Source organism: Lissotriton vulgaris, chromosome 6 (genome assembly GCF_964263255.1).
Source record: "Lissotriton vulgaris chromosome 6, aLisVul1.2, whole genome shotgun sequence".
Lineage (NCBI taxonomy): Eukaryota > Metazoa > Chordata > Amphibia > Caudata > Salamandridae > Lissotriton > Lissotriton vulgaris.
Window position 1 is genome coordinate 1,358,853,475 of NC_141694.1, and position 16,203 is coordinate 1,358,869,677.

Genomic DNA, 16,203 nt, shown 5'->3' on the forward strand with positions numbered 1-16,203 from the left:
TAGTTCTAGTGATCACCTTGTATCAGTCCGAACAACCCTATGGTGATTGGTTGTAAGTCAACCTTATAGACCAGCTATCCTAATGGTAGCATGGACAAAGCAGTCTTAGGCTAAACTCTATTGGCATGTGAAGCCAGCTGTTTTACCACATATAACCCCTTGAATACCACATGAAAGGACACCACACAGGTAGTTATGAAAATAAACAAGTATTTATTAACTAACAACACCTCTGAACTCTTTATGAGGTCAGAGGGCTAAGCACATGACAAACTCTTCGGAAAAATACACTCAAGTTGCACGATTTACAATGGTGCCCTAGGGGCATGACAAACCATATACTAAGAACAATGGAATGCGAGGAAAGAAAGTACTGTAAGGAGATCCAGAGGCTGGAGGATTGCTGGGACTACGCTACTGACTACGTAAGTAAGGAGCCGGAGACCCACGGGACTCACGTGCAGAGTGGAAACTCTCACGCGGGATGGTTACCAACGTTTATGGATGCTACAGTTTACAAAGTTACGGATTCCGGACGAACCCGGCTGGATGGAGGGAAAACAACAGTGGACCTGAACACTAGGATAGTGAACACTGACTTCAGCACCTAGAAGCTTTAGTTACCTAACCCACAGGCTGCGGGTGCATAGGGCTGAAGTGGTGTCGGGTTTGCTGCGTTGATCCCGGTGATGCCTGAAACAAGGAGTTGCTGGCAGGCAGCCAGATGGAGAAGTCCGGTGGTTCCAAGGATGGAACTAGGAAGAAGAAGTCCTGAAAGGGAAGGGGACAGAGTCTCGGTCACTAGCCAGTGACGGTGCTGGAACCAGGAGGGAACCAGATGCTGTCGCCGCAGTCAGGTGAAGGACGGGACACTTCTCTCTGTAGCTGCGTGGACCAGGAGCTGTTCTCTACGACCAGGCTGGAGGCACAAGCTGTCCTACGTAGTCTGCGGCTGTTGGCGGTGTTGGATCGTCGATCTGGTCAACAGGCTTTGGCAAGTGCAAGCCACGCGGTGGAACAAAGATGGCGTCTGGTGCGGACCAGGAGGGTCCGGGGTGCTTCTCGTTCACAGGGAAGCAAGGGCCAGTCTGGGGGACCAGACCAGCAGTGTTGGATTCTTCGGGTCGTCGTCTCAGAGGTCACTAGCCAGCCGGAAAGTGACCAAACAACAGGACAAGCAGCAACCAAGCAAAAGGGCCCCACGCAGATCTCGTGGATGCTGGGGGGCTGGTCTTTGGTGCAGGAGCTGCGTCGGTGTGGGGCTTCTCAGACCCCAATGCACTCACTCGAGGATCCCTCGGCGGTCGTGCTGGAAGCGCTGTGCAGGTTTCTTCAAGATGGCCGTCTACAAGTTGCTTGTCGCACCCACGGGTCCCAGCTGTGCTGTGGATGTGGGTAGAGGTCAGAGGAGTCTGGAGGTCCGGGTCTCGTCAAGCTGGGTCGTCGGGTTCCGGGAAGGAAGGACTTGCAGCAAACCGCACAAGAGCTTGATGGTGCCTGCGAAGGAGGATGGTCACTCCCTGACCATAGGGGAGATTCTTTAGTCTTCTGAGGTTCAGGAGGTTGAAGGTCAAGAGTTCTTCGTGGAAGTTGTCAAGATTAATCTGATTTGGAATGGGACCAGCTCCTACCTTTATTCAGCTAAAGGGGGCTGCACTACGACTAGGTCCCTCCCCTGGGTGGGTCCAGGAAGGGGGGTGGTTACACTCCCTATCCTTTGTTCGGTCTTGCGCCAGCTCTGGGGCTGGAGTGCCCCAGGAACTGGTTTAGACCGGACTATGCACAGGGACACCTTGTGTGCCCCAGGCATGTCTCATTCCTTTCAGCCCTGTCCTACCTAATACACAAAATCCTGTCTGGGGTGGTGCTAGCACCTCCCAAGGCAGGAAACCCTTTGTCCAAGCCTCCCTCGCTGGAAGGACTCCCAGCAGCAGGAGGTCAGACTTGGGTCTGTGGTGGCAGCATCCATTTTGTGATGCTGAGGCTCGAGTTAACTTTAACCGGGGTTCACAGTTACATGCATGTCGTGTCCCTCTAGAAGGGTGGAATGCTAACCCCGTCGCCAGAATTGGCGAGGGGTTAGTATTCCAATTCGTATGACACCTTACTCGACATGTTTTGATAATGCTATACCAAAGTTAGCATTTGACCGCGAGGTTCATAATGCACTTAAGAGTATATGGTATAGCTTTATCATGGAACAGCTATTAGGACTTGTTTCCGCAAGCTGCAAACGGGCTCAGCTCCTGCCAGAGCACCATCTCACATAACTCCAAGCACTCTGCATTCAGGATTGATAAGGCCTGCCATAGGAGTGACTGATAGGAATATATGTGTCCATTTTAGGTTTAGATATAGGGAAGAGACACTATATCTAAAGCAAAGGGTGATTACACCACCTTGCCCCAGCTGATTGATCAGCCAGTTGTGTCAGATTTGGATGGCCAGCCAGGGGTGGCATAATACATGCTGCAGCCCCTGGTAGGCCCTGGGTGCACCTATGCCCTGGTTACCTAAGGTACACTGTACAGGGACTGATAAGGTGACTCAGTATCCAATTAGATATGCACCTAAGGTACATGGAATGGCCGCAGCTCTACCAAGACCTGGCAGCATCAACCCTCCAGAAAAAGCGGGAGTTCCGCCCAGTGACTGCCTTCCTTCGGGCGCGAGGCATTTCTTACTTATGGGGCCACCCGTTCCGCATCATCTTTCGTTGGGAAAACAGACTAGCACAGATTCGCTCTCTCCAAGTAGCGAAGGATCTTCTGGGCATGGACGACGGGGCCCCCTCGCAGGAAGCAGGCGGCTCGCAGCCACGGAGGCGCAGGCGCTCCCCCTCATGACAGAGGGTGGGCCCGGATTTGGACACCAGACGGCCAGACCGTTCGACTAGCATGCTGGAGAGGGGAGATGCGGTGGCCTCGGTGGCTTCGACGACATTGGCGTCCTCCCAGCAAAGCTCAGGAGCTGCTTGATTTCTCAGCCGCCAGCTGGTAGGTACCGGAGGGGCACATGACTTCAGGTACCGTGGGTTTGATTGTACTTTTGGAGAAGACACCCCGGTCCGTGGTCTCTTGGGGTTCCGACTATGGTTCCCCGGCCCCCACCCAGGAGGATTTGTACGAACTACCCTCCACTGGGACTGCTAAGTACATTTGTTTGTTTTTGGGTTTGGTTTTGCTTTTGGTTTTGGAGGCGGGAGGACACTTTGGGGCTCTGGAGGGGAGGGGGGGGTGGTGGGAGTCTGGGGGGAAGTTGGGCTGCTAGGTGGTGGCGTCTGGTATGATTGTGTGGTATGCTTAGCTCTTTCTTCATTTGCGGTGACTGTGATCTTGTCTGTCGGCCCTCTGGAAGGGCCTGCTACCTGGGTGGGAGCTGTCGCTGTCCCTGGGTTACCAAGATCTGTGAGGATTACGGTGTTCTGTGAAGACCTGATGCTGATTGGGGCTTGGGGGTCTGCTTGGTTGCCTTTGAGGGGATGGAAACGTGGGCAGGTTGTCGGGACGCACAGGCAGGGGTGGGGTCTGATTAATTCCCATGCCAATTAGTGTTGGGACTTGGAATGTGAAGGGCCTCAACTCACCCCAGAAGGGCCAAAAAATATGGAAATATATCTCCGATCACCAATTAGATATTGTGGGGCTCCAGGAGACCCACTTAGCGCATAAAGATGAGCTTCGATTACGTCACAGGCATTTCCCGCTCATTTACAGATCTTCTGCAGCTACTAAACATAGAGGGGTGGCACTTATGTTCCGAGCGTCCCTACACTACCAACCTATGGGGATTAGCTGCGACAAAGAGGGGCGTTGGCTGATGGTCAAGGGGGTGCTTCATGGCACGATCTGTACGTTTGTGGTGGTGTATGTCCCCAATTCAGGGCAGAATGCATTTCTCCGAGATCTGTTGGACAGAGCGGGGGATTTTATTGAAGGGCATGTGATTCTTATGGGGGATCTTAACATGATATGGGACAGGGACTTGGACTGTTCTAGAGCTCAGAGGGCGGGCACTGGGGTTTTTTCTGCGGATACTCAGAGTATGGTTGGTGACCTTGGTTTTATTGATAGCTGGCGATTCTTGCACCCGCACACACGGGACTACACATTCTATTCTCATGTACATAGTACCTATTCCCGACTTGATCATATTTTCATAAGTCAGGCCCTCAGGGGGGATGTCCGTGATTCTAGCATATTCCCTCTTTCGGTGGCTGATCATAGCCTATTGGTGCTTGGGCTCCACTGGCCGACTAGAGGAGATGGGACGAGGAAGTGGTACTTTCCGCCCGCCCTTGTTCGGGACGACACCTTCTGTAAAGAATTGCGTAAGGCGATAGGGGACTTCCTGGCCCTTAACCCGGCCTCGGACACTTCCCTCTTTAATACTTGGGATGCGTGTAAGGCCTACTTGCGGGGCACCTGCCTCAGTCTCAATGCCAACCTTAATAGGCTGATGAGAAAAGAGCGGGAAGATCTGGAAGCGGAGCTGGCTGTTTTAGAACAAGCCCACAAAACCAATCTGTCTAGATTGACCCTTAGACCACTGACTGCCGTAAGGGGCAAATTGAAAGCCCATTATAACAACCACGCAGAGTTCACCCTCCTTCGGCTGCGGCGTATTTCCTACTCACAGGGGAATAAAAGTGGCAAGCACTTGGCACGTCAGCTGAGGGACAAGAGGGAGAGAGATTATATTGGAGGCATTCAGGACCCCACTTGGTCGCTGCACCACAAGGATGTGGACAAGGCAAATGTTTTTGGCCGTTTTTTTGAGACACTATATAGGGGTGACTCCCTCGATCAAGAGGCTCAGGCTCGTTTCTTGGCTGACCTCCCCATCCCGCGGGTGTCGCGAGAGTGGAATGAGCATCTTGCGGCCCCCATTTCCAGATCGGAGGTGTTGGATGCTATCAGAGATCTGAAGCTCCACAAGGCACCGGGACCCGATGGATACATGGCGCTGTTCTATAAATCATTTGCATCGGAACTTTGTGACATCTTGGTGCCTCGTTTCAATGAAATGGCGGCCACGGGACGAACCTCGGGCTCCATGGGGGGAGCCGTGATCACGGTGATTCCCAAGCCAGGTAAAGATCTATCTCAGTGCTCGTCATACCGCCCGATTGCTCTTCTCAATATTGATGCTAAATTATATTCCACCATCATAGCCCGTAGGCTCCAGGACCTGATGCCAGCAATCATACATCCGGATCAGTCCGGCTTCATTAAGGGCCGCCAGACGCATGATAATTTTAGAAGAGTTGTACATCTCATAGAGAAGGCCTCTCGGTTCTGTATCCCAGCTGTACTGGTGGGGTTGGATGCTGAGAAGGCCTTTGATCGGGTGGATTGGGGATTCCTATTCCGCACGCTGGAGGCCTTTGGCTTCTCGCCCCAGGTTATCACCATGATCCGTGCGAACTACAGCACTCCCAGTTCCAGAGTGGTAATTAATGGCCAGCACTCTGCCAGCTTCGCTCATTCCCGAGGTACTCAGCAGGGTTGCCCTCTTGTCACCCCTCCTTTTTGCTGTAAGCATTGAACCACTGGCCCTGGCGGTGCGTGGAAGGGAGCAAATAGAGGGAATTCCCTTTTCGGGTGAACAGCATAAAATATCCCTGTTCGCGGACGATGTGCTGCTTTCAGTGGTGAACCCAGCTCAATCTCTGCCGCACATTCAGTCATTGCTCACTGACTATGAGGAAGTGGCCGGATTCAAGGTTAATTTCGGCAAATCGTATATTTTGAATCTGACACTTCCACCAGCTGAAGTGGAGCGACTCCGGCCGCTTACACCATTGGCGTGGGCGCGTGCCTCCTTGCTGTATTTGGGTGTACGTTTGACACCTACCATTGGGTCCCTGTTCGCGGCAAATTTACCTCCTATGCTGTCGGCTGTGCGTGGGGAACTGGACCGCTGGAAGCCGAAATACATCTCCTGGCTGGGTAGGATTCATGCCATTAAAATGGTTCTCCTTCCCAGGTTCTTATACCTCTTCCAGGCGCTCCCTATTCCTATAGAGCTGGACTTCTTCCGGCGCCTTAAGACTCTCTTGCTGAAATTCATCTGGCAGGGAGGCCGGGCACGACTTTCCTATGCAACTCTGCGGTGCCCAAGGGAGGAGGGAGGGGTCGGACTCCCTGATATGCACTTGTTTTATAAAGCTGCACAATTGCGAGTGCTGGTGGAATGGTCACAGCAAGAATCTGAGAAGCACTGGCTGCACATGGACAGGAGTGTGGCAGGACGGTCGATCTGGGATCTGGCCTGGAAACCCAAAGTTGACAGGCCCAGAAACGCCTACATCAGCACGCCCACAAGCACCGTCCTGAAGGTGTGGGACACAGTGACGGGGGATGAGCGCTAGACGACGTTCCCTTCTCCCTTTACTCCTTTGCATTTTAACCCGGCCTTTCCGCCGGCGCTGCTAGAGGGGCTGTTTTGACTCTGAAGAGAGGGGGTGTGCAGAGCCCTTACGCACCTGTTTCACGGTACGGAGCCGCTCTCCTTTCCTAACTGTATGCATGACTATGGCCTTCCTTCCACGGAACATTTTAGATATGCCCAACTGATCCATTGGGCTACCTCGACGGGACTGCGAGAAGCGGCGACTAGACCGCCCTCACTCTTCGAGGCCTTTCTTTTACGAACTGTCACAATGAAGGGAGCGATTTCCTTTCTGTATAAACTTTTGCTTCGTATGACAATTTCCCCCCGTCCACGTTACATGGATCATTGTGAGGGTCTGCTGGGTAGGGACATAGCTGAAGGAGAATGGAAGGGTCTCTGGCGTGACATTAGAACTCATAATCACTCAGTGGACTTACGGGACGCCCATTTTAAAACTATGTTCGACTGGTACCTGTACCCCTCGAAACTGCATCGCATCTTCCCGGCTTCTTCGGACCGCTGTTGGAGGGGCTGTGGTCTATTGGGGGACTTTAGCCACATCTGGTGGGACTGTCCGGTCATACGGCCCTTCTGGACCGAGATCTTGTCACATATCAAAGATATGTTGGGGTATCCGATCCCTGATTCCTTGGCCTTTGTCATCTTGGGCCTGAGGGACCCGCTATTGGAGCACCAAACGAAGGCGGACAAACAGATTTTGTGGCTCTGCCTGGGAGCGGCTAAACTTACGTTGGCTGCGGCCTGGAAGAAACCAACGGCACCGGCTATGTCCTTGTGGCACGCGAAGTTGTGGAGGTTGATGAGCATGGAGAGAATGGCGGACATCTTTCTGGGCAACTTTAAGAACTTTATGTTTCGGTGGGGCCCTTTGGTCCGATATTTATCGCGAGGTTTGCCGTCAGCGGTCTGCCCATCGGCCCTACGAGCATTTCATCTTTTCCAGATTTAAGTAGGTTGTGTGATAGTGCGACTGTGAATAAGAATGAATGTCTGTTGGCGCCACCACCTTGGGGGGAGGGGCAGTTTGGGGAGGCGGGAGTTTAGGGGGGGGGGGGGGGGGGTTCTGTTTTTTGCTGCGGCGTTGCATGGCTGAGGGGAGATTTTGCTTACCCGGAGGCCCTCGAGACCCGTGAACTTACTGGATTGACTTTCTCCTTGGAGGAGGCGGCCGAGACTTCCGGAACATATGATTGTCAGCTCATTGACTTTTGCTGGCTTTTCTTGCTTTCAGGACACCTTCCCTGTTGGAGAACACCATAGCAGAAGCCTCTGTCTGAGCCTCCTTCCATATTCCCCATGTATCATACTGCAATACGGCCGCTTGTTTTCTTCTCACTTTTTCTCTCTCTATGTTTCTTTCTTTCTCTTTACTATGCAATAAATAAAAATTTTACAAAAAAAAAAAGGTCATAATTGCAGGAGGCAAAAATACACAACATAGACAAGATAAACAAACCTTTACTTTTTCGGTCTTTGGCTTCTTGTTCTTGCATCAAACTTCTCTGTTGCTGGCAAGTCTTGCACTTACTCAAAAGATCTTGCAAAGTAGAAATCAAGGCCGGGTTGAGCTGTTTGGGAGTGTGCACCGACAACAACAGTACAAGGGCTCGAAGGTCCTAAAATATAAAGCGATAAATAAACGTTTTTCTTGGAAACCTGATGGACGTAATTTACCAAATTCTGCACCATTGTTGATCAAGAAGAAATGCAATTCAGAGCAGAAAAAGTGACACAATGTGCACATAAATAAATAAAACAAAATGATTTTAATTAAGGACTGTTGACGACCCGACCTGTGTCATACTTTGCATTTTGAAAAAATAAATATGCACTATTATATTTAGATGCACCACAACAGATTACAGGTGAGGCAGGGCATCTGGTGCTAGATGTAGGTAATAGCAAATTACCGAATGGTAAATACCGAATTTTACAGATTCGGTATTTACTAATCGGTAATTGCTATGTAGGAAAAACAAAAAAACAAGGTAAAAATACTGAATCGGTAAGATTCGGTAATTACTGATTCGGTAATTACCAAATCAGTATTTGCCATTGATTCCTATGGGCCTTGAAGCCCATAGGATTCAATAGCAATTACCGAATCGGTAAAAATACAGAATTTCCAAGGGGGACAGGGAGTCACTTTGACACCCTGTTGCACCCCTGTTTCTGGCTTGTGTGCCATGTGTGTGTGCCACATGGCACAAGTGTACATGCACGGATGTGCATGTACACAGAAGCACAAGTTACTACTTGTGTAACGATATATCTGTAAGAGACATTAGTTAGTGATAGATTCCTTACCTTAGAATATCCCCAGGCGTCAGACTGGATCCGTAAACTTTTGCGTAGCAGTACCCTTGCGCGTCGGTAGGCGTCGTCTGCGGCTCCACGTCCGTCGTCCGCGTCATGGGCGCCGTGATGACGTCGTCGGAGTACTTAGACGCCGCCTCCACGTGCTGACGTCAGTTCTTAGACACAGCTTTTCCTCGCCAGAAGCGCAGAGCCATGCCAAAAACCAACACTGGTGCCATGAAACTAGGGCCCTGAAAGGGGATGACCTTAACCCTAGATATCGGTTCGCAGAACGGGGACCATGGGTGGGTCGGTAAGGAATCTATCACTAACTAATGTCTCTTACAGATATATCGTTAGACAAGTAGTAACTTGTGCATCTGAAAAAAACACGTTAGTGATAGATTCCTTACCTTAGAATAGATACCCCAGCAATACCAACCCCGTGGTGGTGGGTCTGCGAACCAATAATCACACCAGAAAGTCCTGGAGGACGGAACGGCCAAAGTAGCCATCCCTCCGGACTTGACTGTCCTGGCAATAGTGTCTTGCAAACGTGTGCAGCGAGGCCCACGTAGCCGCCTGGCAAATGTCCTGCAAGGGCACACCTCGGCCCAAGGCAGTTGTAGTGGCTGTGGCTCGAGTGGAATGAGCCCTCAGCCCAACCCCCTGTTCGGCTGAGGGCTCCTTCCACTCGAGCCACTTAGCCAAGGAGTAACACGCCTGGATGCACAAGATAATCCACCGGGAGATGGTCCGCTTGTGCACCGCTTTCCCTTTCCTAGCGCCCGCGTATCCAACAAAGAGTTGATCATCCACCCGGAACTGTTGTGTGCGATTCAGATAAAATGAGAGCGCACGTTTTGGGTCCAGACGGTGGAGCCTCTCCTCCTCTGGACTCCTCTCGAGGGGTGCGGAGGCGGAAAGAAGGTGGGCAACGTGATGGATTGCCCAATGTGGAAGGCTGTGACTACCTTGGGTAGGAAGGAGGGCCTCGTCCGTAACACAACCTTGTCCGGATGGACTGAAAGGAAAGGAGGCTTACAAGATAGAGCCTGGAGCTCACTCACTCTCCTGGCAGAGGTGATGGCTACCAGGAAGGCAGTCTTCAAAGAAAGAAGGCGAAGAGGACAGTTGTGGTGTGGCTCAAAGGGAGCGCACATCAGAAACGTAAGAACCAGGTTCAAGTCCCACTGCGGCATCACGAAGGGAACAGGAGGGAACGTATGAGTGATGCCCTTCAGGAATCGATTAACGATAGGGGACTTGAACAAAGAAGGTTGGTCAGGCAGCCTCAGAAAGGCTGAAAGATAGCCCTTGACAGTGCCCAGAGCAGAGCCCTGCTGGGCAAGTGAGAGAAGAAAGAGGAGAACCTCAGAAAGAGGGGCATTGAGGGGATCCACAGCCTTTGCTGTGCACCATGCCACAAATCTGTTCCACCTGCAGTCGTATACCTACTTTGTAGAGGGACACCTGGCTGCCAGAATGATGTTACAGACTTCAGGAGGCAAGTCAAATGGCCTCAACTGTCGCCGCTCAATCTCCAAGCATGAAGGTGGAGACTGGACAGGTTCGGGTGGAGGACCGTCCCCTGCTGCTGCGACAGAAGGTCCTCCCGAAGAGGCAGACGAACTGGGGGATCGAATGACATACTGAGTAGCTCGGGATACCAGTACCTTCGTGCCCAGTCCGGAGCCACAAGGATGACTTGTGCCCGGTCGCGCTTGATCTTCTTCAGCAATCTGGACAGAAGTGGGGTAGGCGGAAAGGCGTACAACAGACCGCAGCTCCACTCGCAACGAAAAGCGTCTCCGAGCGAGTGCCGCCTTGGAAATTCCAACGCGCAGAACTGATGACATTGCGCATTCTCTTCGGTGGCGAATAGATCTAACCAAGGCTCTCCCCACTGCTGAAAGAGACCTTGTGCCACGTCCGAGTTCAGACGCCATTTGTGATCCATCATGCACAGACGGCTGAGTTCGTCCGCCCTGGCGTTCAGGGAACCTACCAATGTGTTGAAACACCAGGGTCATGCCTTGATGTTCCAGCCACTGCCAGAGGCGCAGAGCCTCCTGGCATAGGGTCCACGATCCCACCCTGCCCTGTTGGTTGGAGTACCACATGGCGGTGGTGTTGTCCGTGAACACCTGCACTACACTCCCCCGGACACAGGGAAGGAATGCCTTCAGTGTAAACTGGATTGCCGCAGCTCAAAAGGTTGATGTGGAGCCGGGACTCCGCCGGAGACCAGAGGCCTCTGATCTCCCTCTTTCCCACGTGGCCCCCCCTTACCAGGAGGGACGCATCAGTCACCACTACATGCTCCGGCTGGGGTAGGAAGAGAGATCTGCCGCTGACCCAATCGCGGTACGTGAGCCACCACTGCAACTGTTTTGCAGTGCCCTCCGAGATCCGGACGTGGTCGGACAGGTTGCTCTGATGCTGTGCCCTCTGAAACTTCAGGTCCCACTGCAGAGCCCGCATCCGCCACCGGGCGTAATGCACCAGAAGGATGCAGGAGGCAATCAGCCCCAGAAGCCGCAGCGTCAACCTGACCGAGAATCGGGCTAAAGGCTGAAAGATCGGAATCAGAGCCTTAATATCCCGAACCCGCTGTTCGGGGGATAAACCCGAAACTGCGCTGAGTTCAGAACCGCTCCGATGAAAAGGAGCTTCTGAGAGGGGCACAGGTGTGACTTCTGCATGTTGACGGAGAACCCCAACAAGTGCAGGAGGTCGGCCGTAGTCTGGAGGTGGGAGAGGACTGTCTAGGGCGAGCCCGCCTTCAACAACCAATCGTCGAGATAGGGGAAGCCCGAAACCCCTAATTTGCGTAGATGAGCTGCGACCACCGCCAGCACTTTCGTGAACACCCGTGGAGCGCTGGTAAGGCCGAAGGAGAGCACAGTGAACTGAAAGTGCTTGTGGCCTACTGTGAACCGCAGGTAACGCCGGTAGGCCGGCAGAACAGGGATGTAGAAATACGCGTCCTGCAAGTCCAACGCCACCATCCAGTCTTGTGGGTCCAGGCAGCTAGAACCTGAGCCAAAGTCAGCATCTTGAACTTCTCCATCCGAAGGAAGCCGTTGAAGCTTCGGAGGTCCAAGATAGGGCGTAGGGCTCCTTTGCCCTTCCTGGGTACCAGAAAGTAGTGGGAATAGCAACCACGTTCTACTTCTGGCCCAGGAACGCGCTCGACAGCCCCCTTGGCCAAGAGGGCCGTAACTTCCTCGTGCAGAAGTTGCAAGTGATCCCCCGACATGCGGTGGTACTGTGGTGGCATGGCTGGAGGAGTCGCCTCGAAGGAGAGGGAGTAGCCCCTTCGGACGATTTGCAGCACCCACCTGTCCGACGTGATGGAGCGCCAGTAGAGGAGGTGATGGTGAGCCCTGCCCCCCACGGGCGTCAAATGGGCCTGAAAACTTTGACTAGGCGGATTTTGAGGCAGATGCTGCGGGTGTGGACTGGCCTTGATGGTGTCCCCCGGCACTGCCACGGCAGTTATCACGTCCGTGCTGAGGTTGGTTCTGCGGCCTGTGGCTAGCTGGACGTGAGGGGGTGCCCCTTCCTTGGCCACGAAAGGGACGAAAGGCGGAGGTTTGCTGGCGGTGGCCGGGGCCCAAGGACTTGGCCGTAGCCCTGGAGTCCTTGAAATGCCAGAGCACTATCCGACATTGTAGCCAAAGAGGCGACGGCCATCTAAGGGCATGTCCATAAGGAAGGCTTGGACATCCCCAAGAAAAATTGGCGCACCTCAGCCAGGTGTGGCCGCGAACCGCCACCGTCGTTGCAATCGCCCTACCTAGCAAGTCTGTGGTATCCAGTCCACACCGAATGGAATAGCGTGCTGCATCCTGTCCCTCTGCTAGGGCTTGGGTAAGCTTTGCCTGGAACTCAGCCGGGCACTGCGGCAGCACTTCAGCAACCGTATCCCACAGAGAGTGGGAGTAACGGCCCAAATGGTAGGCGGTGTTGACAGACCGCAACCCCAAACTCAGTTAGGAGAACAGTTTCTTCTCGAACTGATCGTACCGTTTGGATTCCTGATACAGAGGGGCAGGCGGGAATGCGGTCTGCGAGGTTGAGGCCTGGATCACCAGGCTCTCAGGGGTGTGGTGAACGGACAGGAATCTGGGGTCGCCCGGAGCCGGCGTTGGGCCATGTTTCGATCTACAGGGAGGTCTGTAGAGGGCTTGGACCAGGTGCCCAACAGAACGTCAGTGAGGGCCTCGTTAAACGGCAGGAGAGGCTCTGAGGAGCTTGCCTGCGGTTTGAGCACCTCAGTGAGGAGGTTAGTCCTCACTGCCGCGACTGGGAGCTCAAGAGCCAAGGCCTTGGCTGCCCTAGTCAACACCATGCTGTAAGCAGCCCCCTCCTCCGTAGCCACGGTAGGAGAGGCGAAGTGTCCAGACCACTGGCCTCCCCCAGTTCGTCTGCCCAGTCCTGCCTCAACTGGCACTGCAGTGCCAGAGGGTCCTCAGACCCCTCCAATCCTCCTCGTCATCCATCTCCTGAAAGTCAGGAATAAATGATGGAGCCGGGTCGTCGGTGAAGGGTTCACCGATCGGCGTTGAAGACGGCGCCGGTCCGACGCCGGATCCGTACCAGGGTGGGGATCGGGGACGACGCCGTCCGGGGACAACACCCATGGTGACGGCCCCAGAGGAGGGGTTGTAAGGTCGACCTGGTGTCATCACGGATCCAGGCCTGGATCCTGACGAACCCGGCCCGCTTAGGCTCCCAGACGGACCTGCCGGGCCCAAGGCGCCTCGGCAGGTTCCGACGGAGGGAAGCGCAACCTCATGGCCGTGAGGAAGGCGCTGATCTCCTACGGTGTTGCGTGCAGCCCTGGGACCGGCGGGTGTGGAGATGAACGCGGTGCTTGCGCGTTCCGGTGGAGCTGCGTGGGTGGTGTCGCCCGAACCCCCGGTTGCGTCGCGCGACCGTCGGGGGGAGTCAGAAGAGCAATGTCGCTTCTTCGACTTCTTGTGCCTCGATTTACTTGAGGACTTGGAGCCAGACGAGTGGTGTCGACTCGCTGAGCTGTGATGACTGTGGCCCCGCGACCGGTCCCTCAACCTACTCCTGGACCGGGACCTCGAGCGGAACGGGGCGACTGCTGGAGCTCGAGGCGCTTACGGAACCGCTCCCGCATAGCCTTCGACGTTAAGGACCGGCAGTCGGGGCACGACTTGTCATCGTGGTCGGCCCAAGGCAGTAAAGGCACAGACTGTGGGGGTGGGTAACTGACATCATGCGGTTACAGTCGTATCAGGGTTTGAACCCGGGCATCCCTATCGGCACCGAGAGTCGAGAATCGGCTTGAGAAGATCCAAAAGAGATCGAAAAAGTTTCATCAAAAAATGACTAGGAGTACTGCTCTTCCCAGATCTGCATTTGCTCGCCCGGAAAAAAGAAGAAGTGACGTCAGCGCGCAAGGGCGGTGTAGGAGAGTAGGGTCTGCAATCCTATGGTCACCCCAGATTTTTGCTTTTTGCTTCACTGGTTTACGACTTTCCCTGGCTGTGGGCCTGCTAATCAAACCTACAGCCTAGCTGTTCTCTCTCTACATTGACATCCATGCACTTTAGGTGCATTTACCAATTGGTATTGGGTCATTCTTGTAAGTCCTTGTACAGTGTACCATAGCTACCCAGGGCATAAGTGAACCCAAGGCCTACCAGGGGCTGCAGCATGTATTATGCCACCCCTGGCTGGCCATCCAAATCCGACACAACTGGCTGATCAATCAGCTGGGGCAAGGTGGTGTAATCACCCTTTGCTTTAGATATAGTATGCCTATATCTAAACCTAAAATCGACACATATACTCCTATAAGTCACTCCTATGGCAGGCCTTAACAATCCTGGAGGCAGAGTGCTTGGAATTATGTGAGATAGTGCTCTGGCATGAGCTGAGCCTGTCTGCAGCTTTCGGAACCATGTCCTTTAGCTGTTTCCATGATAACGCTATACCATATACTTTTAAGTGCATTATAATCCTCGCGGTTATTGCTAACTTTGGCATAGCATTATCAAAACAGGTCGAGCAAGGTGTCATACGAATTGGAATACTACCCCCTCGCCAATTCTGGCGACGGGGGTAGCATTCCACCCTTTTAGAGGGACACGACATGTATGTAACTGTGAACCCCGGTTTAAGTTAACTCGAGCCTCAGCATCACAAAATGGATGCTGCCACCACAGACACAAGTCTGACCTCCTGCTGCTGGGAGTCCTTCCAGCGAGGGAGGCCTGGACAAAGGGTTTCCTGCCTTGGGAGGTGCTAGCACCACCCCAGACAGGATTTTGTGTATTGGGTAGGACAGGCCTGAAAGGAATGAGACATGCCTGGGGCACACAAGGAGTCCCTGTGCATACACCGGTTGAAACCAGTTGCTGGGGCACTCCAGCCCCAGCTCTGGCGCGAAACCGGACAAAGGGTAGGGGGTGTAACCACCCCCCTTCCTGGTCCCACCCATAGGAGGGACCTAGTGATAGTACAGCCCCCTTTAGGAGAATAAAGGTAAGAGCTGGACCCATTCCAAATTAGATTAATCCTGATTCGAAACTCTACAAGAAGAAACTCTGGACTTCGACGTTCTGCTCCACAGAAGACTGAAGAAATCTCCCTTGTGGCCAAGGAGTGACCACCCTGCACAAGCAGGCACCATCAAGCGTTCCAGCGGTTCACTTTGTCGTCTTCCCTGGTGGATCCAGACTTCCAGACCTCTCCGACCTCAACTCACATCTGCAGCACAGCTGAGATCCGTGGGTGCGACGAGACATGTGGGACCGGCCATCTTGAAGAAACTGCACTTCGCTTCCAGCACGACTTCAGAGGCATCCTCGACGAAGTGCTTTGGGGATTGAGAAGCCCCAGCCCGAGCAGCTCCTACACAGAAGATCAGCCCTCCAGCATCCACGAGATCTGCGTGGGGCCCTTTTGCTTGATAGCTGCTCGACGCGTTGTCTGGTCACTTGCCGGCTGGCTAGTGGCCTCCTAGACGACGATCCTTGAAATCCACACCGCTGGTCTGGTTGCTCCAGACTGGCCCTTGCTTCCCTGTAAAGGAGAAGCACTCCGGACCATCCTGGTCCGCACCAGACGCCTTTTCCACTCACCGCGTGGGTTGCCTTTGCCAAGGCCTGTTGACGCCGAATCCGGAACCAACACTGCCGAAAGCGAGAGCCTGCGTAGAACAGCTCGTGCCCCCATCCTGGTCGTCGAAGACACCTCCTGGTCCACGTGGCTGCAGAGTCAAGCGTCCACTCTTCACCTGATCGCAACGACTTTATCTGGTTCCTTCCTGGTTCCACCACAGTCACTGGCTAGTGACTGTGAACATTGTCCCCTCTGCTTTCAGGTCTTCATCTTCCTTGATCCACCCTTGGATCACTCCGGACAGCTTCCTCCTGGTCGCCTGCTGCATCTTTCTTCAAGGCTCCATAGACTTCAACGCGGAAACCCGACACACTTTGACACCTA

The 16,203-nt window shown here is 53.6% G+C and overlaps 1 protein-coding gene across 2 annotated transcripts in view; it reads right to left on the reverse strand.

The window, feature by feature from the left end:
* The window catches only part of USP34 (ubiquitin specific peptidase 34), a 2,709,276-nt gene that overhangs the window by 15,337 nt on the left and 2,677,736 nt on the right, over nt 1–16,203 (reverse strand). For both annotated transcript variants that reach the window (XM_086927486.1, XM_086927485.1), the window contains exon 78: nt 7,874–8,033. In XM_086927486.1, coding sequence (XP_086783612.1) covers nt 7,874–8,033 — 160 coding nt within the window. The remainder of the gene's footprint in view (nt 1–7,873; nt 8,034–16,203) is intronic.